The sequence below is a fragment of the Phoxinus phoxinus genome (genome assembly GCF_949152265.1).
Source record: "Phoxinus phoxinus genome assembly, chromosome: 14".
In the NCBI taxonomy this organism is placed as follows: Eukaryota; Metazoa; Chordata; class Actinopteri; order Cypriniformes; family Leuciscidae; genus Phoxinus; species Phoxinus phoxinus.
Genome location: NC_136889.1, coordinates 2,066,245 through 2,090,408, shown reverse-complemented (window position 1 = coordinate 2,090,408; position 24,164 = coordinate 2,066,245). Strand labels below are relative to the sequence as shown.

General features: G+C 34.6%; 2 protein-coding genes across 3 annotated transcripts in view; one reads left to right on the top strand and one right to left on the bottom strand.

Annotated features, from left to right (window-relative positions):
• Positions 1-14,550, bottom strand: part of nid1a (nidogen 1a) — a 73,199-nt gene extending 58,649 nt beyond the window's left edge. The window contains exon 1 of one of the 2 annotated variants that reach the window (XM_079636299.1): positions 14,420-14,550. Coding sequence is in view for 1 of the 2 variants with exons in the window: in XM_079636298.1 (XP_079492424.1) it covers positions 3,457-3,660 (204 nt within the window). In the remaining variant the exon portion in view is untranslated. Of the gene's footprint in view, positions 1-3,456; positions 3,723-14,419 lie in introns of those variants that run through there. The other variant, XM_079636298.1, reaches the window with a different exon arrangement.
• Positions 8,462-20,052, top strand: gpr137ba (G protein-coupled receptor 137Ba; the record flags this gene model as incomplete). Its single annotated transcript, XM_079636316.1, has 7 exons — positions 8,462-8,953; positions 11,670-11,719; positions 14,407-14,629; positions 14,709-14,858; positions 16,261-16,389; positions 16,497-16,618; positions 18,885-20,052. The coding sequence occupies 7 exons, from the start codon at positions 8,462-8,464 to the stop codon at positions 18,988-18,990; spliced, it is 1,272 nt and encodes a 423-aa protein (XP_079492442.1). The 3' UTR covers positions 18,991-20,052.
• Between the last annotated feature and the right edge of the window lie 4,112 nt (positions 20,053-24,164).

Genomic DNA, 24,164 nt, shown 5'->3' with positions numbered 1-24,164 from the left:
CCATGGACCCATTTAACATTGGAGTCAATGTGCATGTCCGAAAATGTCATTAAAACAGCCAATAATGTTCGTTTACAAAACTGTTAAACTCACCGAGTGTTTAGTGGTGTTCGTTGATGATTATAAACAATATATCGTCGCAATATATGATTCCAATCCGTTTATTTTGCTATAGTGGAACTATTTTTTCAGAACCGTGTAACTTCCGCTCAATATTTGAATCTGAAGCGTTAGCACACTCCCGACCACTTGATGGCGATAACCGATGTTTATGTCTCGCGGGACACTCACGGTCACAGTCGAGTTCAACTTCATATTGCACTGGTCAGTGGTCACGTCTTTCAATATGGTTAGAATTTGTGCGGTCAAAAACTGCGGTAAAGAGCTCTGCTCGCTAGCCTTATGAGAAACGGAAGCGAGCAAAAAGACTACATCGACCAAATGTAAACAGCCCCCTTTCCGTTCCCGGTAGCACATTTATATTAACGAGCACTCAGTCCTTCAACAGAATTCAATGTGATTTTACAAAATGATGAATAAAACACGACAGAAACTGTATTTCGCAACACTTTTTGTTTCTGGAACATCAACTAACATCACTAATCACTCGGTGAGTTTAACAGTTTTGTAAACGAACATTATTGGCTGTTTTAATGACATTTTCGGACATGCCCATTGACTCCAATGTTAAATGGGTCCATGGCCAATTCTTTTATAGTCAAAAACTCGAGAGAGGAACCATTGTCAAAAAAATGTTGTCCACCACTCTTGTTCATCCAAAACAAACTACAATATAGACTCAAGGTGTTAAATACCGGAATTATCCTTTAACACTGTCTAGGTTGCATTTTGGCGACAGTTACCCTTAAAGTACGCAAAGGCGCGCAGTAACACAAGTGGCATTACGCATTCCTGATTTTTGTCGCGCATGCGTACCAGTTATGTGCACCCCTGATTATATCCATGAATGTGGTTAGTCAAATAATATAAGTGAAATCGCCCTCGAACTCTGTCTTGCCTGCACTCGAGACGTAACGTGAGCTCCACTGAAGGTCTTCTTTCCTATTGGTTGTTGCTCGCTTCTCATTTGCATAAAGTTGAAATTTCTGAACTTTTGTCGCTTGACACGCCCACATTCTGACGCCAACGGTCACTGTCGCTCGTGTCGCCGGAAGTCGCCAGCGCTCCATTGAAATAAATGGGATCTTGTCGCTTTGTCGCTGCGTGTCGCTGGCGGTGTGAACGGGGCTTCACACACACACACACACATGCACTGAAAATTTCAAAAACTTTTAGCCTTTTATGTTCAAACCGGATTTAGACAATAATGGAGAGACTTATTTCTGAATGGTTAGTTGATGAATTTATGAAGCTTATGTGTAGTTATCTTCTAGTCATTGATTAGCATATTCTGTCATGATAATCTATAAATCGTGTTCCGGGGGCGGGGTTTATGTAAATTTTAGGGTTGGTGATGTCACTAACCCGGGAGGAATGTCGTGTAGTTCCTACCAGCCGTTTGTTTTAGTCCTTTTCTGTAAAACCAAATATTACCCTTTCCCTTTGATGTTGTTTATGATCAAACAGCAACATTACACACTAACTAAAGTTAGAAAAGTGAAATCATAATCAACCACCCCTTTAAAACATCTAAAACGGTCCGTGAGTCAATCCACCCGATCAATACACAGATATGCAGGAATGTGTCTTGAGTATTTCACTACAGAATCACTCATGAAAGCAAAACTGACTCTTTACTTTCATGATAAACATTTCTACTCTAATAGTTAATGATTCATCAATGCAATCAATCACTCAATTCTCAGTGAATAAAAGCACATGTGTTCTCATTGAATATGTTACATGCATAAAATAACATCTATACTATATAAAAAATGACAACACAATACTGTATAAATAGTGACAGATCCGTCGACTGGAGAATAAACCAGCTTTCAGTAATAACTTGTTGTTTTTAAAACCTTGTTAAATGATATATTACTCAATTAGCACTGGGACACCACATGTCTATTTTAGGAGGAGTATAATGAGCTGTTTGTGTGTGTTGTTGCCTGATTCATTGCCAAATGTGCTGCTTTTGTACTTAATGCACTGTGTCAATAAAATCAGATGGCAAGAAAACATGACAAAAACAAACTGCAATGTGAACCTATAGACTAAGACTTTATTCTGTTTACTTTGGGGAAAAAACCCTGACTGATCTACAAACCGTAGACACATATAATGTTGCCACTGGACAGCTGTGTGTGTGTGAGTCTGTGTGTGTGTGTGTGTGTGTGTTATATTTAGGCCTATATATGAATGTGTGTGTGTGTGTGTGTGTGTGTGTTATATTTAGGCCTATATATGTATGTGTGTGTGTGTGTGTGTGTGTGTGTGTGTATTATATTTAGGCCTATATATATGTGTGTGTGTGTGTGTTATATATACATATATAAATAATATATATATATATTGGTTGATAAATATATATACAGTATATAACACACAGTATATGTATGTGTGTGTGTGTTATATTTAGGCCTATATATATATGTGTGTGTGTGTGTTATATATACATATATAAATAATATATATATATATATTGGTTGATAAATATATATACAGTATATAACACACAGTATATATATAAGTGTGGGTGTGTGTGTGTGTTATATTTAGGCCTATATGTGTGTGTGTGTGTGTGTGTGTGTGTGTTATATATATATATATATATATATATAACATATATATATTGGTTGATAAATATATATACAGTATATAACACACAGTATATATAAGTGTGGGTGTGTGTGTGTGTTATATTTAGGCCTATATGTGTGTGTGTGTGTGTGTTATATTTAGGCCTATATATATATATATGTGTGTATGTGTGTGTGTTATATATATATATATATATATATAACATATATATATTGGTTGATAAATATATATATGTATATATATATATATAACACACAGTGTGTGTGTGTGTGTGTGTGTGTGTGTGTGTGGGAGACAACCAAAAAATGCTGCATTGTTTCAACCTAAATTTGGGTCAAATATGGACAAACCCAGCCGTTGGGTTAAATTTTTATAAAGCATTTTTAATCAAAAGTTTGGGTTTGTCCATATTTGACCCAAAATTGGGTTAAACCAACCCAGCATTTTTTAGAGTGTATTTAAGTAAATTGTTTAACCCAACCGTTGGGTTTGTCCGTATTTGACAAAAAAAAAATGTGTCTACATTTTTTTAGAGTGTGTATGTGTATACAGTATGTAGCCTACACACACACACACACCAAGAAACTTGCATCCTGGAGGACAATTTAATACCATAGTGCATGAATATGGGCCATATTATATGGCAATTCAATTTTAACTTTAATAGTAAATATCAAAGTATGTTGTTCTAGGGTCATTCCTGAATCATACGTATTAATAACAAACACTCACGTAAATCTTGTTGAACTGTCCGTCGTAAAACGTGACGGGCTTCTCCAGAGAGATCTCGCGCGTCTCATCGCTCCCGTCACTGAGAGTCTGATCGCTCGCGCTCCTCCCGAAAGGAAAAAGTTCCTGTCGTGTTATCCCGCTAACAGACACTGACAATCCGAATAACAGGATCCACACTGACCATCTCTGCCCCTGCCGACCCATTTCCAGACCCGAACCGAACCTGAAGCTGCCTGAGAGAGACTGACTAACTGGAGATTAAGCGCGTGTCCGATTTAACCACAGGCGCGCGCTCCTCCCTGTTACGCGGATGCACGAGTTCAGTCACTCTCCCGCACAATACTTATTACAAAGTTACAGATTATATTGCTTGGGTTACTATATTAACAAAAAATTTGAAATACTAATATACCACATGCACAGTACATGAAGTTAAGTCCGGGTTTAGCTGTCACACTATTTTAGTAATTTACTCCAGTGAGCTCTAACATTTAAAAGTCTTAGTTTGCAAGTTGTCATAGTGGGAAACATATTTAAGTGTGTGTGTGTGTGTGTGTGTGTGTGTGTGTGTGTGTAGCCTATATATACTATTCTGTTTCATATTTACTAACTACAGTAATATATATGATATATTTACACACAATCTACATACATGTTTTTTCTACTGCAACAGTGTGTGTGTGTGTGTGTGTGTGTGTGTGTGTGTGTGTGTGTGTGTGTGTGTGTGTATGTGTGTGTGTATGTGTGTGCAGCCTATATAACTATTCTGTTTCATATTTACTAACTACAATAATATATATTATATCTTTACACACAATGTACATACGTGTTTTTTCTACTGCAACAGTGTGTGTGTGTGTGTGTGTCTGTGTGTGTGTGTGTACTTACATTGTCTGGAAAAAGTGTAGTTTGAACATTGTTTAAATATTCATATGCTGTTCCACAGAAAAAAAGAAAAAGGCTTTCTCTTCATGTTATGATTGAAAATGCTTGGCTCATGGATTACTATTTAATATTATGACATTATTTTGTTCATTTTCATGGAGCATCCAATCACATAACCGAATTAATATTCATGACCATGCTTATAGTCTCAGCAAATCAGGTAGTCCTACTCATTAACATAATGCTGCATAATTAATGCAGCGACATTAAACGATTGATCTTTTGATGATATAATAATTGAGCAGCATCCAGAAGACCATCAGAGCAAGGCCTTGTTTTTGGCACAATCACACTCCCTTTGAAACGGCACAATAATTGCCGATAATATCCCGAGTTCACTGTACTGTGTGCAAATGAACAGTGACACAGGGCATTCCAGATTATCGTGATAAATATGAATGTTAACTAATTGATTTGGATGGTTACTTTAGTTAATTGGGGATTGCGGTTAGTATCAAACAACATGATGGTAAAACAAATAAACTGTGTGCTGTGAAATATTAAATAACAGCGCCATCTACTGGTCAATCATATCTCTACAAGCACTCAGAACTGAAGTGAGAATGAATTGTAGGTTCCAAAAAAATAAATTCTAATTCCTAAATTTGAATGGATTTGAATGAATGAGGCAAATGCAGAATAGTTTAAATTTGATCTTAAGCGCATAATATATTACAATTTAAATGATATTCAAATAAATGCATGCAACTGTTGTGTTACTTAAACATACACACAACATTTGGACTACTTTCAGAAACATTAAATTGAAATGTAAATGTTTTTTATATTATAAATATGTTTAACTATATACATACGTTTTATAGACCATTATAATAATAATAATAATAATAATACATTTTATTTATGATGCACTTCACATTTCCATGAAATCTCAAAGTGCTACAGTAACGGGGTTTAAAAACAGTCCCAAAGTGTCACAAAAACAATCAAATAGCAATAAAACACCACAAAGCTTAAATTTAAAATAAAAATAAAAATAAAATAAAAATGTCCATAAAAATTATGGAAGAACGCATGCATCAATTTCCATAATAATTTCTCAATGACACCAAAAATCTTTAAAGTGGAACAACACAACATGAAGTGTGTTTGATGGAAACCTTGAACAAAACACATACGAATAATCTGAATATTTTAGTTGCTGTGTTGGACTGAAGTAAGTTCCCTCTGTTGTATGATTGTGTTGAACATATTAATTCCTCATTTCATTTAAATTGTGGCCAAATAAATTAAGTTCACACTCCTGAATTTAAAGGGAGACCGTTTTTAATGTTTTTCTTTTCCTCAATCCTGCTACATGAAATTAAAGCATTATAAAGCAGCATGACTCCATTTTGAACAATAATACAATAATATATATATATTATATATCTAGTATTTATTGTCAGTCATCAAGAACATGTCAACATTAGATTATATTTCAGCCAAAATGAAAAGGAGTTAAATTTTAAATTTTACACATCAGATATTCCACACATTATTATATTATATTACAGGTGAAACTCAAAAAAATTTAATATTGTGCAAAAGTTAATTTATTTCAGTAATTCAACTTAAAAGGTGAAACTAATATATTATATAGACTCAAAGTGAGATATTTCAAGCCTTTATTAGTTATAATGTTGATGATTATGGCTTACAGCTTATGAAAACCTTTTCACAATATTCTAATTTTGAATTTGGGGTTTTCATAAGCTGTAAGCCATAATCATCAAAATTATAACAAATAAAGGCTTGAAATATCTCACTTTGAGTCTATATAATATATTAGTTTCACCTTTTAAGTTGAATTACTGAAATAAATTAACTTTTGCACGATATTTTTCGAGTTTCACCTGCTATATTATTATCTGTTATATTGACTTTTATATCAAAATCAAAGTTTAGATCAAAATGAGACACATATGAAACATGAAAGCATGCATTTTATTCCCCATTATAAACACATCACATGACCTTAATGTGATTATTATTACTGCACTGTTGATTGATTTACTTGACCTCTGACATCTGGGCCAAGTTGCATGTCACTGAGTTATTCAGCTGCCATGTTGAACGAGAACCCACGCTACATCAGCAATAATTCACAAATATATTCCCAAGTCGAGGCGCAGACACAGAGAAGGTTCTCATGGCTTGAGGAGGCTTGTGGTTAAAAGTTATATACGCTTCAGACCAGAGATTTAATCAGCCGTACTGAGGTTACAGTAAAACACAAGTCTGGAGTCAAAAAACACGTCCCACGAGTCCTACACATTTTTAAACAAAAATGTCCGACTGTGATAAACTAAATTTCTTCCATCATAAACAGGTCAGACTTATTCATGTTATTGTTAACTAAAACTATAATTTGTTATATATAAAAAAATAAAAAAAATTACCGGTACATATTTGATTTAAAGCTGAAATAAAATATTCTATGAAATAAAATATATTAGATATATTAAATTCTAATACAATTTATAATATTATAAAATATTAGATGAAAAACTTTTACTTTAATTAAAATAAACATTTTAAGATCTATATAGAACTAACTGAAAAAAACAAAAGCTAAATAGAAATAAAAAATCAAAAAAAAAATGGCAAAAGCACAACAATTTTTAATTAAAAAATGTAAAACTCAAAATATGAATACATATAATTAATACAAAAGTTATTTAATACAATTAATATATCATTCATATTATATACATTAATATATATAATGTAGCTGGCAGCTACATTTATGTATTGCATTAGTTTTGAGAAGAAAATGTAACTAATTTAGTTTAACTTAAAGTCCTGTGGTGAAAATCCAGTTTTTAATGTAGTTTATGTGTATATATGATGTTTTTAATCTGCTTTAACACAAACCATGTGTAAGTTCATAAGTCGACAGCATTGCTGAGTATTTTCTGCTTTAAACTGCAGAACCAAAGACAGTCTCAAAAACACGCTTTGAAATCGCTGGTGTTTCTGACGTCACAAACTACCTTGTAACCAATCAGATCAACGTGTGATCGTCAACCAGTGGATCTCTGAGTGAGTGAGTGGAGGCGGGGCTCATTTGCATATTCATAGAACTGCGTATAGCAAATTAGGGAAGGGTGTCGAGTTACATTCAAGATTTTTTTCAAGGAAATAACTTTTAATTATGTCATTTTGGTGATCAAAGATGAGTTTTAAGGAATAAAATTATTGACTACAGGGGAACTTTAAGTTCCTCTAACTCAATGTAGCTTGTTGGTTGCCCGTAAATCACTCAAAGTTGTCATAACTGATGCATTAACAAATGATGCAAACTGTTGCGTAATTTTTTTGTTGTTGAGCCAAAACATTTTTTAGAGCGTAGTAGTTGCAATTGCCCCTGGTTTATACATTATAAAGTTGTTTCATAATGTAAATAAAATACGTGCAAACCTGTAAAAACAGCCAATCTTTAAGTTTAATTAAAGAATCAAGTTCCTATAGTCAAGTCATCTTAATTTATATAGCGCTTTTAACAATGTAGTTTGTTTCAAAGCTATATAATTTAGTTAAATAGATTTATATTAACTCAAATGTTTAAGATTTAGGAAAAGGTGCAAAGGTTTTCATAAGCTGTAAGCCATAATCATCAAAATTATAACTAATAAAGGCTTGAAATATCTCACTTTGCATGTAATGAGTCTGTATAATATATTAGTTTCACCTTTTAAGTTGAATTACTGAAATAAATGAACTTTTGCACCATATTAGAAATTTTCGGGTTTCACCTGCACAGTATAGAGTGGTCTCATTATGTATATAAAATGTATGTAAATCAAATTATGGTTTCCTTATGGAAATAAAACAACGCTCTAATGTGCATATGCTGTACATGCATTGCAAACCTGTAAAGAGCCATATTGGGAAGAGAAAGACGCATACTGTAAGCATCCCGTGGGAAGCGTGAGCACAGGGTTAAAGGTACAGTAAAGCACGTCAACACAGCGTCACTGTGCCCGTCCTCCCTCCTCCTCCTCCCTCCAGCTTTCACTGTTCGCTGCACAATATTATACGCCCTCCTTCCAGCTGAATGCGGTTCATGTACGAGGAACTGCTGCATGCTTTCTTTCATTCTCATTTCCTTCCCCTAAATCCCAGCGCAAGCTCGTTCTCCCGTCTACACACCGAGAAGGAGGAGCTGAAGAAGCCGGCACACGAGGAAAAGAGACCGATGGAGGACGAGTCTCTCTCCCCCCTGCCGACCTTCAGCCCGGCCGTGCCGCCGTTCGTGATGCTGGGGTTGACAGTGGCGTACACGGTCTTCTACACACTGCTCTTTGCGTTCGTGTACGCGCAGCTGTGGCTGGTGCTGAGATACAGGCACAAGCGCCTCAGCTACCAGACTGTGTTTCTGTTCTTGTGTCTGCTGTGGGCGGCTCTGCGTGCGCTTCTCTTCTCCTTTTATTTCAGAAACTGTGTGACCGCAAACACGCTCGGACCCTTTTCCTTCTGGCTGCTCTACTGTTTCCCCGTCTGCCTGCAGTTCTTCACTCTCAGCCTCATGAATCTCTACTTCGCACAGGTGAGTTACACACAAGCGTCCTTTGAACCTTGCCATTGTGGCAATGCTAAAATCTGCAGGTCACATGTAAGTTTATGAGCGGATTACACAGGATTTTGCACAGCAAACGGAGATATTATGTTCCTTACATCATGTATATATTATGCATGAATTAGGGATGCATAACGATTAATCGCAATTAAACGTTTGCAGAATAAAAGTTTTTGTTTACATCATATATGTGTGTGTACTGTGTAAAATAATTATGTATTTATAAATACACACACATGTATGTATATATTTAAAAAATATTCACACACATTTTTATATTTAAATATAATTTATATGATTTTTTCTTAAAATGTATACATGCATGTTTGTATATTTATATATACATAATTATTATGTACACACATATATGATGTAAACAAAAACTTTTATTCAGCAAACGATTAATTGCGATTAATTATTATGCATCCCTAGCATGAATCATTCTAAAGAGAAATGATCCGTTGTATTAACTTTTTGCTTCACGTCAATCCTTCTTATTTATTCATTATATTTATATTAGGGTTGTCAAAAGATTAATCGTGATTAATCGCATCCAAAATAAAAGTTTGTGTTTGTATAATATATGTGTGTGTACTGTGTATAATTATTATGTATAAATAAACACACATTCATGTATATATTTAAGAAATATTTGTATTTATATACTGTATATACATTTATATCATTTATATTATATATAAATATAACTAATTTTTCTTAAATATATACATGATTGTGTGTGTTTTTATATATATAAATAATTATACACAGTACACACACATATATTATGTAAACACAAACTTTTATTTTGGATGCGATTAATCACGATTAATCTTTTGACATCCCTAATTTATATTCATAATACTCATTATATTTATCTATTTGACGTTTGAGCAGTTTTTAACCCTCCTTACACTTTTTGATGTGATGCATATTCCATTAATCAATTAAAACAGACAAATGCATTACATGCAGGGTTGCAAAGGCACATCTCAGGGCTGTGCAACGATTAATCGTGATTAATCGCATCCAAAATGAAAGTTTGCTTACATAATATATGTGTGTGTACTGTGTATGATTATTTTGTATATATAAATAGACAAATGCATGTATATATTTAAGAATTTTGTAAAAAAAAAAAAATCTATATAAAATATTTCGGCCCCACTTTATATTAAGTGGCTTTAAGTACCATGTACTTATTTTTCTACGTAAGTACAATGTACTTTATTGTGTTCATGTTGTACTGTAAAACACTTTTTCTGCCATTGAGGTGAAAATGCTGGGTTGTTTCAACCCAATTTTGGGTCAAATATGTACAAACTCAGCCGTTGGGTTAAAGTTTTAAATTATATTTTTAACCCAACGTTTGGGGTTTGTCCATATTTGACCCAAAAGCATTTTTTAGAGTGTAAGGTTAGGGACAGGTGTGCTGGTATGGGTAGGTTTAAGGTGTAAGGGACAGGTCAACAGTGTAATTACAAATGTAATTACATAAATTAATATAAGTACAATGTAAAAACATATATGTACACAATAAGTCCATTGTATCAAATTATTAATTTCAATGTTAGTACATAGTAGTTAAAGCCACTTAATATAAAGTGGTACCAATATTTCTAATATATATATATACAGTATTTACATGCAAATATTTCTCAAATATATACATGCATGTATGTGTTTATATATACAAAATAATTATACACAGTACACACACATATATTATGTAAACACAAACATATTTTTATTTTTGGATGCGATTAATCATGATTAATCGTTGCACACCCCTAAGATGTGCCTTTGCAACCCTGCATGTAATGCATTAATGTTTTAAATTGATTAATGGAATATGCATCACATCAAAAAGTGTAAGGAGGGTTAAAAACTGCTCATAGTTCAGCCTCTTTAGGAGCCTTGTTATTATTGATTCACACACACACACTAGTGCTTATGTCACGTTTTACATGTAGTGTATAAACTCACGATTGATTTAGTTTGAATGATGTTGCAGTGTAAAATTATTCTTCCTGTTTTATCGTGATTAAAGCTGCATTTGCAAATGAATCATATGTGTGGGAGTGCAGCGTGAGAGAAAAAGAGAAGTGAAATCATTCACTGCGGTCTGATGCATTTACACTACACTGTAAAAAACACCACAGTAAAAACCTGTGAATTATTTACACCATGCCTACCAACTATTTTAGATTTAACGCAACAATATTTTAACAAGCACATGTCCACTCAGAAAAATACTATCCTGTTGTCACTGTATATTTACAGTGTATTTTGGGAATAAAAGTGCTTTTACTGAAGAATAAACTGAATTTTTTAAGGTTTTAGGTAAAAAAATATAATATTATAAATCATTTATTTCACGCTAATGTCATTTTTCAGGGTCAGATCAGGTTGGAATAGCTCCTTACTGTACATTTTCTCTTTTTACAGTATATATAGTCCCTCAAACTGCCTACATCAGATCTTATATGATAAGAACATGTTGACATGTCAATGTTTATAATGGAGGCGAGCAGTAAACCTGAAAAGCGCTTGCTTAACACTCTTGTTTATGTTAAGATCAAAGTGTGTGGTGACCTGAATGTTATGATCCTGAATGTGTCATTCGTGGCTTAAAAATGGTTTTTGCATGTGATATTTACAATAACTTACTTGTTTTCTGGGACAGGTCATTTTCAAGGCGAAGTCTAAATATTCACCAGAACTTCAGAAATACAGGTGAATATGGATCCATACAATTATCACCTGAATCTTCTGTACTTCTAAAAGTACTGTTCTTCATCATTTTTAAAGGATTCGTTCAATTTCAAAAAAAAAAATTTGCTGATTATTTACTCAACCCGATGTCATCCAAGATGTCCATGTCTTTCTCTTCGAAAAGAAATTTAGGTTTTTGAGGAACACATTCCAGGATTTTTCTCCATTTAATGGACTTCAATGGCAACCAACTATCCCAATGTTCAAAAAAAGGTTAAAATGTCCATCTAAATGCAGCTTAAAAGTCTCGACCCGATCCCAGTCTAAAAATAAGGGTCTTATCTAGCGAAACGATCGGTCATTTTCTAAAAAAAACACACACAAAAACCACAAATGCCCATCTTGTACCATCTCTGAGATACGCCACACATTAAGTCATCACGTTGGAAAGGTCACAAATTTTTTTTTTTTTTTAAATAAATTAAAACAAAGATGTCGGACAATTTTGAAGTTGGAGGAGAAAATGAGATGGAGTTTTTCACCCTTCCCTACTTTTTTGAACCGGAGTACACAGACAAATAACTTAGATAGATGACGTGACCCGTGACCTTTCCAACGTGATGACGTAATGCGTGGCGCATCTCAGAGATGGTGCACGACGGGCATTTGTGGTTAAAAAGTATATAATTGATTTATTTTGTGTGAAAATAACTGAGGGTGTTGCTAGATAAGACCCTTAAATGTATATCTCGACTGGGATCGTGTCCAGACTTTGAAGCTGCATTGAGACGGACATTTGAACCTTCTTTGAACATTGGAATATTTGGTTGCCATTGAAGTCCATTATATAGAGAAAAATCCAGGAATGTTTTCCTCAAAAACCTTAAAGGTGCTGTATGGAGTTTTCAGCGGCATCTAGCGGTGATGTTTCAGATTGCAACCAATACGTTTACGAGTGCTCATGCGCATGCTTTTTTTATTTTTTATTATTAATATGTGGAGTTTGTGTTGGAGTCTGTGTTGTGCTGGTCGTTTCTTAGTATAAACAGACTCCATGTCATAAAGTTGCAGTGTCGTCGCTGTTGAGTGCAAAGTCAGTAGACGAGACGAGAGGCGCATGCAGGTCTCAGTCACGGCACTGGTTTTCGCGGCAAATCCGACCCGGAGCATCACATAGAAATAGGAATACTTGCTTTCAGAGGTAATAGCAAAACCCGCCAAGTGGATCATTTTATTGTGATATTACAACCCCTTCACACACAGGTAATAAAACATTAGGCTTGGGTATCGATTTTCCCGGAATCGTTCAAAAGTAAAAATTTCGATTCCTAGTTTCGATTCTCAGTCTGCCGACCAAAATTCCGTTATTTCAAATGTAGGCGCGTTGCGCATGGCAAGCGCGCTCATAATGTAAGAGACGCTGGCGTGATCACAACAATGCCCAACATCAAATGGCAAATGTAATGTAAGCGGAACGAAACTGAGCTACTCGTTATTGTGTGGTTGACGGACCGTTTATCAGTTTGGACCAATGCAGCGCGAGCCGATCTTGATCAAGCGGCACTGTTACTACACAGCGAGATCCAGTAAAGAAAGCATTTGAATTCGCTACTGAATAATAACATCGCTGCGAGATCTAGTGAGAAACATTCACATTTCTCCGTTATTAACGGATCAAACAGCGCTGACGTGGAAACCAGGAAGACACATTGTGCCATGAATGAACTATTCAGTGTCTACAGATCAGCAACATTCACCATGGATTTACTGTAGTAACTGTAACCATGGAAGTTTGGCAGGAATAGTAGGCTATAATGCTTTTAAGTAACATTACGTCGGTTTTATTTTGACATTATGAATACAATCGCTGCCCTCAAATGTTAATCTGAACTAAAATAAACCTTTGTTTATAACTACTACTATATTACATTTAATTTTGTCCAAGGAGCTGTTTTGTTTTATATACTCCTAAGAAAAGTCAAGTACAGCTCCATCATTGCTCAAAGTAAAAAAAATATCATACTTTATGGTTTTAGTTTAAAAAAATATATAATTAAAAAACTAAATCAAGGAAATTTCTCTTGCATTTCTTTCTTTTTGCTGTACCGAACCGTGACACAAGTGTATCATATCTGTGAATTTTGTGAACCGTTACACCCCTAGTAAATGTGTTTTCATGAGGGTTTCAAAAATAAAGCTCTCTTGAGGAAAATGTACCCCTGTGAAAATATATTCATAATTTATAATATTTATATTCAAGTTCATAGATTTTATATTTATATTGTAGTTGTAAACAGCCCTGTGAGAAATTCATAGTAAAGTTCAAAAAAAGTTAAAAGAATTAAAATTGATGGAGAAGGTCAGACTATTTCCTTCAGAAAGACCGTTGGTTAGCTAGCTCATTTAAAATATCCTAAAAAAAATTGACTCTGCCTCTTAAAAGAATCGGAACCGAGAATCGTTAGGAACCGGAATCGAAACAAGGAATCGGAATCAGAATCGGAATCGTTCAAATTCAAACGATACCCAACCCTATAAAACATGGATTCATTTTAGTAGAAAAACTACACATAGCACCTTTAATTTCTTTTCGACTGAAGAAAGAAAGACATGGACATCATGGATGACATCCGGGAGAGTAAATTATCAGGATTTTTTTTTTTTGAAAGTGAACTAATCCTTTAATGCTATATATCTTGTGTCGTCAGGCTGCCGCTGTACCTGCTCTTCTTGTGCATCAGCATCATCTTCTTGCTGGTGAACTTGACCTGTGCGCTGCTGGTGAAGATGACGAAGACCGACACAGAGACTGTGGTTCTGGTGCGCGTGGCCATCAATGACACTCTGTTCGTCCTCTGTGCCGTCTCACTCTCTCTGTGTCTCTACAAGATCGCCAAGATGTCTTTGGCCAACATCTACCTGGAGTCCAAGGTAATGAAACACAAATGACAAAACAAAACCGATGAAAGCTTACAACGTTATATGTAAGTATGTCATGTCGTCTGTGCAGGGGTCATCTGTGTGTCAGGTGACTGCGATCGGAGTGACGGTGATCCTGCTGTACTCGTCTCGTGCGTGCTACAACTTAGTGGTGCTGGCACTGACAAAAATCAAGAACATCAACTCATTCGACTACGACTGGTACAACGTCTCAGACCAGGTAGGTGCCAAATACACACAACAGAGGTAAAAAATGTTCCAGGTTCAATGCAAATTAAACTCTAGCGACTCTAGATATTTGTATCAAATGTCTATTAGCACAGAAAAAAAACACAAAAAATGTGGTTACAATATTGCACTTAAAATGGAAGTAAATTAAGCCAACGCTCAAGAGGGTCTTTAGTACTTTTGTTTTCATCATGATGATATATTAACACTATTCTGTATTGTGTTTGACACACACATTTCAAAGCCCTCTAATTGAAGAATAACTTTGATATTGTTACTAATATTTCAACTACACTGAAGCAGCTTCAGTTTACTTGATTACTTGATTTGAGAAATGATGAGTATCGAATATGTTCATTATAGGTTTAATTATTGCATTATATTTTTTTAAACTACAGAGCCTTGATCATAAAACTAAGCACTTATCATCTTACTGAGACATATTATTGACAGATAAAGAGTGACGACTGATATTTTTGTTCAGTTTTGGCATCTGAGGTGTTTTTTCTTCCATATTCTCAGTACATGAGGCATAAAAGCCTAATGTATCAAATATGAATACACATATGCAAAAACTAAGCACTTAAATATCATCTTAGCATGACATATTATTGGCAGATAAAGAGTGACGACTGATATTTTTGTGACGATTGATATTTTTGTTAAATTTTGGCCTCAGGGGTGTTTTTTCTTCCATATTCTCAGTATATGAGGCATAAAAGCCTGATGTACCAAATATGAATACAATATACTGAAACTAAGCACTTAAATATCATCTTAGTATGACATATTATTGAAATATAAAGAGTGACGACTGATATTTTTGTTCAGTTTTGGCATCTGAGGTGTTTTTTCTTCCATATTCTCAGTATATGAGGCATAAAAGCCTAATGTATCAAATATGAATACACATATGCAAAAACTAAGCACTTAAATATCATCTTAGTATGACATATTATTGGCAGATATAGCCTAGTCTGATATTTTTGTTCAGTTTTGGCCTCTGGGGTGTTTTTTCTTCCATATTCTCAGTATACGAGGCATAAAAGCCTGATGTACCAAATATGAATACACATATGCAAAAACTAAGCACTTAAATATCATCTTAGCATGACATATTATTGGCAGATAAAGAGTGATGACTGATATTTCTGCTCAGTTTTGGCATCTGAGGTGTTTTTTCTTCCATATTCTCACTATATTATACTATGCATGGCATAAAAACATGATGTAGATTATGAATACACACATACAAACTTTTTGTTAGATTTGATCTAAAAGTTCACTAAACTTGTTCTCTAAATTTTTCGGACTATTATTTCACATATCAGGCTTTACATGGTTAATGTGTCTCTGTGAATTTGGCAATATTGCTGATTTATATTATTCTGCAGGCAGATCTGAAGTCGACATTGGGCGATGCTGGTTATGTGGTTTTTGGGGTGATCCTGTTTGTTTGGGAGCTGCTGCCCACATCCCTGGTGGTCTACTTTTTCAGAGTCCGTAAGCCGACTCAGGATCGGGTACGAGATTTATCATTTTTAAATGGCATAAATGATGTGACACTGAAGACTGTACATCACAGGAATGAATGCCATGTTCATGACCGTCTCATCTCTCTGGTTGGCAGAGCGCAGCAGTGATCCCTGGACACATGTTCTCATCTCGAGCTTATTTCTTTGACAACCCGCGCCGTTACGACAGCGATGATGACCTCGCATGGAGTATCATCCCACAAAACATTCAAGCCAGGTATGCCAGTCAAGTTTGGTGTTCGGTCTTTAAATCAAGTCATAATATTCACTTTCCAAACTGCACATTACTGGTCTTATTGTTTAGGCGCGTTTCCATTACAGATTTGGGCAAAAAATATGCGTTTTTTTCTAAATGTCGACAAAAAACTATTGCATTTACGTATATGAAATGACGGCGTTTCCATTAACCGATGTTATGCGACTAAAATTTAAATTTTCCTCTCACGATAAGTCATTCCAGAAATCATGCCAACGTATGTTGGTGGGTTTATGTATATCCCAGCAACCGCACTGGCCATTATTATTACTCGAAGGAGACGTATGTGTGTTATCCAATCATTAATGGCACGGAAAGACCGTTATATGAGGAGTTTCTGGTGTTTCTCCTCAGTTCTGCTTCGAGGTCTTGATTGTGGAGTTTCTTTGATGTTTAGAATCCAGTGTTCCTGTAATTCTTTTGTCTTTTATGAATTTAATGAAGAACTCTGTCTCGTATTCTGTCCAAACACACCACGTCATCTACGTCAGGTGACCTGTAAATGTGTGTATAAACTGTTTGCATTGCAGTTTTGCAAAATATTTCTTTTTCGCATTGCCTGAAAAACCTCCTCATGCGAGCATGTAAACTTTTTTGTGATAAATGTGAGTTTTGGCGAAATTGACGTGTGTCCATTGGCCGTATTTTCAATTCGCAATTTCAATTTGCACAATTTGAAGGGTAATGGAAACACGGCTAATGATTCATCTGTACAAAAAAAATCTGAATTTACACACTTTGAAATTCAATGGAAAGTTGTGTTTCTCTAATTTAGACTGATGTTAGACAACATCATACGTTTAATTAATTAACCCATTGCTGCTCTTCGGTCACTTTTGAACAATAAAAATTGACGTTTTGATTTTTTATTGTGACTATTTTTTAAGACCACTTAGCTCTTTTCTAATCATATTTTTTGTGTGTTTACATAGTTACCATTGGAATGGTACAAAAAATGGCTATGTAAACACAAAAAAACATGATTAGAAAAGGGCTGAATGGTCTTAAAAAATACTCACACTTGTGTTCTCAGTGGTTAAAAATGACCGCCATTAGAAATTAATGGGAAATACAAAAAAAAGGAAAGAAAAGAAAAGAAAGACAGTTTTGGGGGTACAATCCACAAATCAGCCATGATGCAGAAAGGTGTAAACCTCTAAAAATCTGATAAATCATTTCTTATTATTTTTGTAACATTTTTCTTTATTATGTTGATGTTATGCATTATCTGTGTTCAGGTTTGACTGTTATAACAATGCAAAAACTGACACTATTAATCAAAATTTCAAACAAAAAAAGTAGTCTTATAATGTCTAAATAAATATCTAAATGCAAAACCTAATAAAATTAAGTAATAATGTCTGAAAACACTGTTCTCAGTATTTGTATGCCCTGTATATAGGGATTACATTATGGTATTACGGATGATTTTGATTATTTTCCTCCACCAGAGGACACCAATCTGCCGTTATTCATTGGATTTTAAAGTCCCCCTGTAGTCAATCATTTTAGTCCTTAAAACTTATTTTTGATCACCAAAAATAATACATAATTAAAAGTTATTTCCTTGAAAAAAAATTCTTCATGCCTTAAAATATCTTGAATGTAACTCGACACCCTTGCCTTATTTAGTATGTGCGGTTCTATGAATATGCAAATGAGCCCCGCCTCCACTCACTCACTCACTCACTCAGAGATCCACTGGTTGACGATCACACGTTGATCTGATTGGTTACAAGCTAGTTTGTGACGTCAGAAACACCAGCGATTTCAAACCGTGTTTTTGAGACTGTCTTTGGTTCACTGCAGTTTTAAGCAGAAAATACTCAGCAATGCTGTCGACTTGTGAATTTACACATAATTTGTCTTAAAGCAGATTAAAAACACCACATAGACACATAGACAACATTAAAAACTGGATTTTCACCACAGGGGGACTTTAAAGTTTTGCTCTATTTTTGACTTACTGCATAAATTGAAAAATAAAATAAAAAATACACTACTCTTATATAGAAATAAAAAAAATGGTGCATTAGAGGTGAATATTCTTTATAGTACCATGAAATCTCCTAAAAATGCAAAATATTAAAGAATATTTTTTTTCATTGAGGTTCATTCGGCCACTTTTGGCCGCGAGGAGTACGAGTGTGACCCCTAAATGAGGAGCACCAGAGGGTTCATCTGACCAGAGCAGTTTAATGCATTGCCTATTGCTCTTCATTCCCAGTGTAACGCCGGACAGCTGTGACCGGAGCTCCAGGAACAACAGCTTCACCGCATACGTCGAAGGGGAAGAGTCTCATCTAGTACCAGAGGAGTTAAACCCCTACTAGAACTTTCCCAATGAGGAGTTTGATTATTTTGCACATTTATATCCATATTTATAAGGGTATCTCAATATATTACCACAGCTGGGATCTGGAAGCACAACTACCAATCATTTTCTCTATAAAGAATTGGATTCTTATCAATAATGTGCAGTTTTTAAGAGAGTAAAGCGCCGCTTTATTGATTTTAAAAACAATATCCCATAATTCTGAGGAGAGAACCATTAGAGAAGTCCCAGTTACAATGGAAACACTTCCGCCCACTCCCATGATGCATTGCAAATTAATGAATCGAGTCGGCCTCTCTATATTCCACATACTAATGCTATTTGTATTGTATTAAATATTTTTATTTAAATATTTAAATTTAAATATAAACCTAAAATTTCTTATAATCAGTGACTGTAAGTCAATAGTTTTATATTGTACAGTTGTTTTTGCTTTGAATAGTTGCAATGCATTATGGGAAATGTAGTTAATTGCCTCTTTAAAAAGATAATAAACTACAATTATTAAACCTTCATCTTTAGAGAAAATGAATGGGAAAATACTTCCACAATCAATGCTGCCAAAAAAATTAGTGTTCATTATTGCGTTCTATTTTACACTGTCAATTATATACAGAGGAATATATGAATTAATATATTATGTATACTAGATAAGTATACTAACCTTTTGTTGCTCTTTTAATATTGCTGCTCTATAAACAAAATCAGCATCTTTATTTAATTTCCGTTTTATTCAGATCTGGGACACAAACCCGTTTAATAAAACTTGGCCTGAACTGTGAAACTATATTGACACTCTCCCATGGAAAAATTATATTTTTGGAGATACACATTTTTCTATAGACAACTGCATTAACAGAATGATAATTTTATGAAGACAATAAAAAAGTATTTATTTTGAAATGTTCAGAATTAGTGGTTGGATTGTTGTCCATTGTTTTTATAAATACATTTTTAGTGTTTGATTGTACAGTTTGTATCTTTGTTAGCTTTTGCACTCATGTGTCACTTTGTAAGACTTTGTCCGACTTTGTTTTCTACATTAATAAAAGAGAAATTATGAAAATGACTTGTCTAGAGAACCCATTCATGAACACTATGGCTGACTGACACAGACTGGATCATATTAGCTGCATTATTTCAGCACAAATAAAATAACAATGACTAATTTTATAGATTATAACATAATCTATAAAAGGATTAGTTCACTTTTTAAAAAACTTTTGCTGATAGTTTACTCACCCCGATGTCATCCAAGATGTCCATGTCTTTCTTTCTTCAGTCGAAAAGAAATGAAGGTTTTTGATGAACACATTTCTCCATATAATGGACGTCAATGGGCCCCAAACGGGTCAAGGTCCAGATGACAGTGTCAGCGCCGCTTCAACGGGCTTTAAACGACACCAGACGATGAATACGGGTCTTATCTAGCGAAACCATCGTCATTTCAAAAATAAATAAAAAAGTTTACGTTTTATAAGCACAAACGCTCGCCTTGCTCTGTTCTGTGATGCGCGTTAGTGACGTCACGTGATACGCAGTTACGCTGAAAAGGTCACGCTTGACGAGTCAGTGTTTACAAATGTGCGGAAGGAGGACCATACACACATATTCAAATGTCTTTGTGTCAGTTTATCGTTTAAAATGTCCATTTCGTGTGCGTATCCTGGTGTTGTAATATTAAAAAGCCTAAAAGAACATTTTCGTCAGGATAGAAATGTTTTACTTTTCACAGAAGCGTGACCTTTTCAGCGTAACTGCGTATTGCGTGACGTCACGAACGCACATCACAGAACAGAGCAAGGCGAGCGTTTGTGCTTATAAAACTTAAACTTTTTTATTTATTTTTTAAATGACGATGGTTTCGCTAGATAAGACCCGTATTCATCGTCTGGTGTCGTTTAAAGCCCGTTGAAGCGGCGCTGACACTGTCATCTGGACCTTGACCCGTTTGGGACCCATTGACGTCCATTATATGGAGAAATGTGTTCATCAAAAACCTTCATTTCTTTTCGACTGAAGAAAGAAAGACATGGACATCTTGGATGACATCGGGGTGAGTAAATTATCAGCAAAAGTTTTTTTTAAAGTGAACTAATCCTTTAAAATACATTATCAAGTGAACATATATATTATTGCTGACTAAACAGAATCAGCATGTGCTTTCTTGTAAACAATGGAAGTAATGTTGATCTTGCAAATAATATACTCATTCATATCTTCTTTTTTTTTTTTTTACAGTCTATGCTTTGTAACTCGTCCATTATAAAAGAGTGTTGTTTTGTCAAATGCCTCCATTCATTCAGACGTACAACAGAGCGCTTGGCCTCATGACGCACTGTAAGAGTTGGCATGTGTCTCTCTGGACAAAGAAAGCTTCATATATTAAAGGATAATTCCGGTATTTAACACCTTGAGTCTATATTGTAGTTTGTTTTGGATGAACAAGAGTGGTGGACAACATTTTTTTGACAATGGTTCCTCTCTCGAGTTTTTGACTATAAAAGAATTGGCCATGGACCCATTTAACATTGGAGTCAATGGGCATGTCCGAAAATGTCATTAAAACAGCCAATAATGTTCGTTTACAAAATTGTTAAACTCACAGAGTGGTTAGTGGTGTTCGTTGTTGATTATAAACAATATATCGTCACAATATATGATTCCAATTCGTTTATTTTGCTATAGTGGAACTATTTTTTCAGACACTTCACAACCGTGTAACTTCCGCTCAATATTTGAATCTGAAGCGTTAGCACACTCCCGACCACTTGATGGCGATAACCGATGTTTATGTCTCGCGGGACACTCACGGTCACAGTCGAGTTCAACTTCATATTGCACTGGTCAGTGGTCACGTCTTTCAATATGGTTAGAATTTGTGCGGTCAAAAACTGCGGTAAAGAGCTCTGCTCGCTAGCCTTATGAGAAACGGAAGCGAGCAAAAAGACTACATCGACCAAATGTAAACAGCCCCCTTTCCGTTTCCGTTAGCGCATTTATATTAACCAGCACTCAGTCCTTCAACAGAATTCAATGGGATTTTACAAAATGACGAATAAAACACGACAGAAACTGTATTTCGCAACACTTTTTGTTTCTGGAACATCAACTAACATCACTAATCACTCGGTGAGTTTAACAGTTTTGTAAACGAACATTATTGGCTGTTTTAATTACATTTTCGGACATGCCCATTGACTCCAATGTTAAATGGGTCCATGGCCAATTCTTTTATAGTCAAAAACTCGAGAGAGGAACCATTGTCAAAAAAATGTTGTCCACCACTCTTGTTCATCCAAAACAAACTACAATATAGACTCAAGGTGTTAAATACCGGAATTATCCTTTAACTAAATAAATATTATACAATTTGGGCCACTAATGTGAATGGATAATCGATGTTGTAATTGATCATTTACTCACCTTTGTTTCTAACCCAATGACTTTCTTTCTTCGGTGGAGCATAAACAGACAAAATAATGTTCATGCTGCTCTTTTCTATGAACTGAAAGGACAAAAAAAAGCATCATTAATGTTCAGTTTGTCTAAGTATTCACATTTTTCATTCATGATAGCCTACGTCAGAATTGTTTATACACTTGCATAGCATATTTAGCAACTTGCTGCACTTAAAAAGACTACAAAATTCACATTTGAGGTAGCCTATGCAAGTCAGTGTGTAATTATGTTATGTTTCTCAGAAGCGGACGTCATAATTGGGTAAACTTCTATAGCATTAAATATGTTTGTGTTCCCATTTTCTCAAATAGCAAAAGAAAAACTCCACAATAGTGTTTCAAACTTTCAAAAGAGGAAAACAATTAGAGAGAGGTTGATAACGTCACTCGGACTTGGAAGAGAAAAATATTATGTCAACTTTACCGTCACTCCCACGGCCGCGGTCACAATAGCTAGAAATGGCCTCTCAACAGCGTTTTAGTTTTTTTATAATTTGATGAAAAGGTAATATAAAACAAAGTATAGTGTTATAAATGTACATACATTTGTTTTTAAAATGAAAACATAAAAAACTTTGCAGGATGTGCGATGCTGATGACCGTTAAAATGCGTCATTACAAACTGTGGAAAAGGGCAGATTACTCTACAAACACGCCACAGTGACCGCATTACATTAGTATCACTGCGCCACAGCTTCATTCATTCGCATTCTGGAGAACTACATTACTTGGCGGAAGAATAATATTTTTTATCTAATAGCATTACATTTTTTGTGTCTGTGTGTTTATTAATAATGACATATTAATTTTGATAATATATTAATAATATATTCAATTTGTAATAATGATATATTAACATAATATATTAATTTTGACAACAGCGAAGTCGGAAATTAATCCATCTGGGGAGTATAATAAGGGTTGAAACCTCCAGAGTTGACATCTTGCATTTGCACTAATTTCGACATGAATGAGTGTAATGCAACATTAACATTAATCTCGTGTATATTTATGGAAAAAATAACAAAAAAACCTTACAGACTTTGTGTAGAACAGAAATGGACGTACGACAATCAGCGCAGTAACAGTGACACCTAGTGGACATAGACGAGCACTGCCATCCTCCATCATTAAGGAACGGGGGGATTACCAGTCAAAGAAAAGTTTTAAATATTTTTCGTATTTAATTTTAGAAGGCACAATGGTATAATTATTTTAAACTAAAGCAATGAAATAATATTAATGTTTATGCAAATGTAAAATTTTATTGTAATAAAAAACATAATTTATAACAAAATCTGATTTTGATACTTTATCCAATATATTAAAGGATAATTCCGGTATTTAACACCTTGAGTCTATATTGTAGTTTGTTTTGGATGAACAAGAGTGGTGGACAACATTTTTTTGACAATGGTTCCTCTCTCGAGTTTTTGACTATAAAAGAATTGGCCATGGACCCATTTAACATTGGAGTCAATGGGCATGTCCGAAAATGTCATTAAAACAGCCAATAATGTTCGTTTACAAAACTGTTAAACTCACCGAGTGATTAGTGATGTTAGTTGATGTTCCAGAAACAAAAAGTGTTGCGAAATACAGTTTCTGTCGTGTTTTATTCGTCATTTTGTAAAATCCCATTGAATTCTGTTGAAGGACTGAGTGCTGGTTAATATAAATGCGCTAACGGAAACGGAAAGGGGGCTGTTTA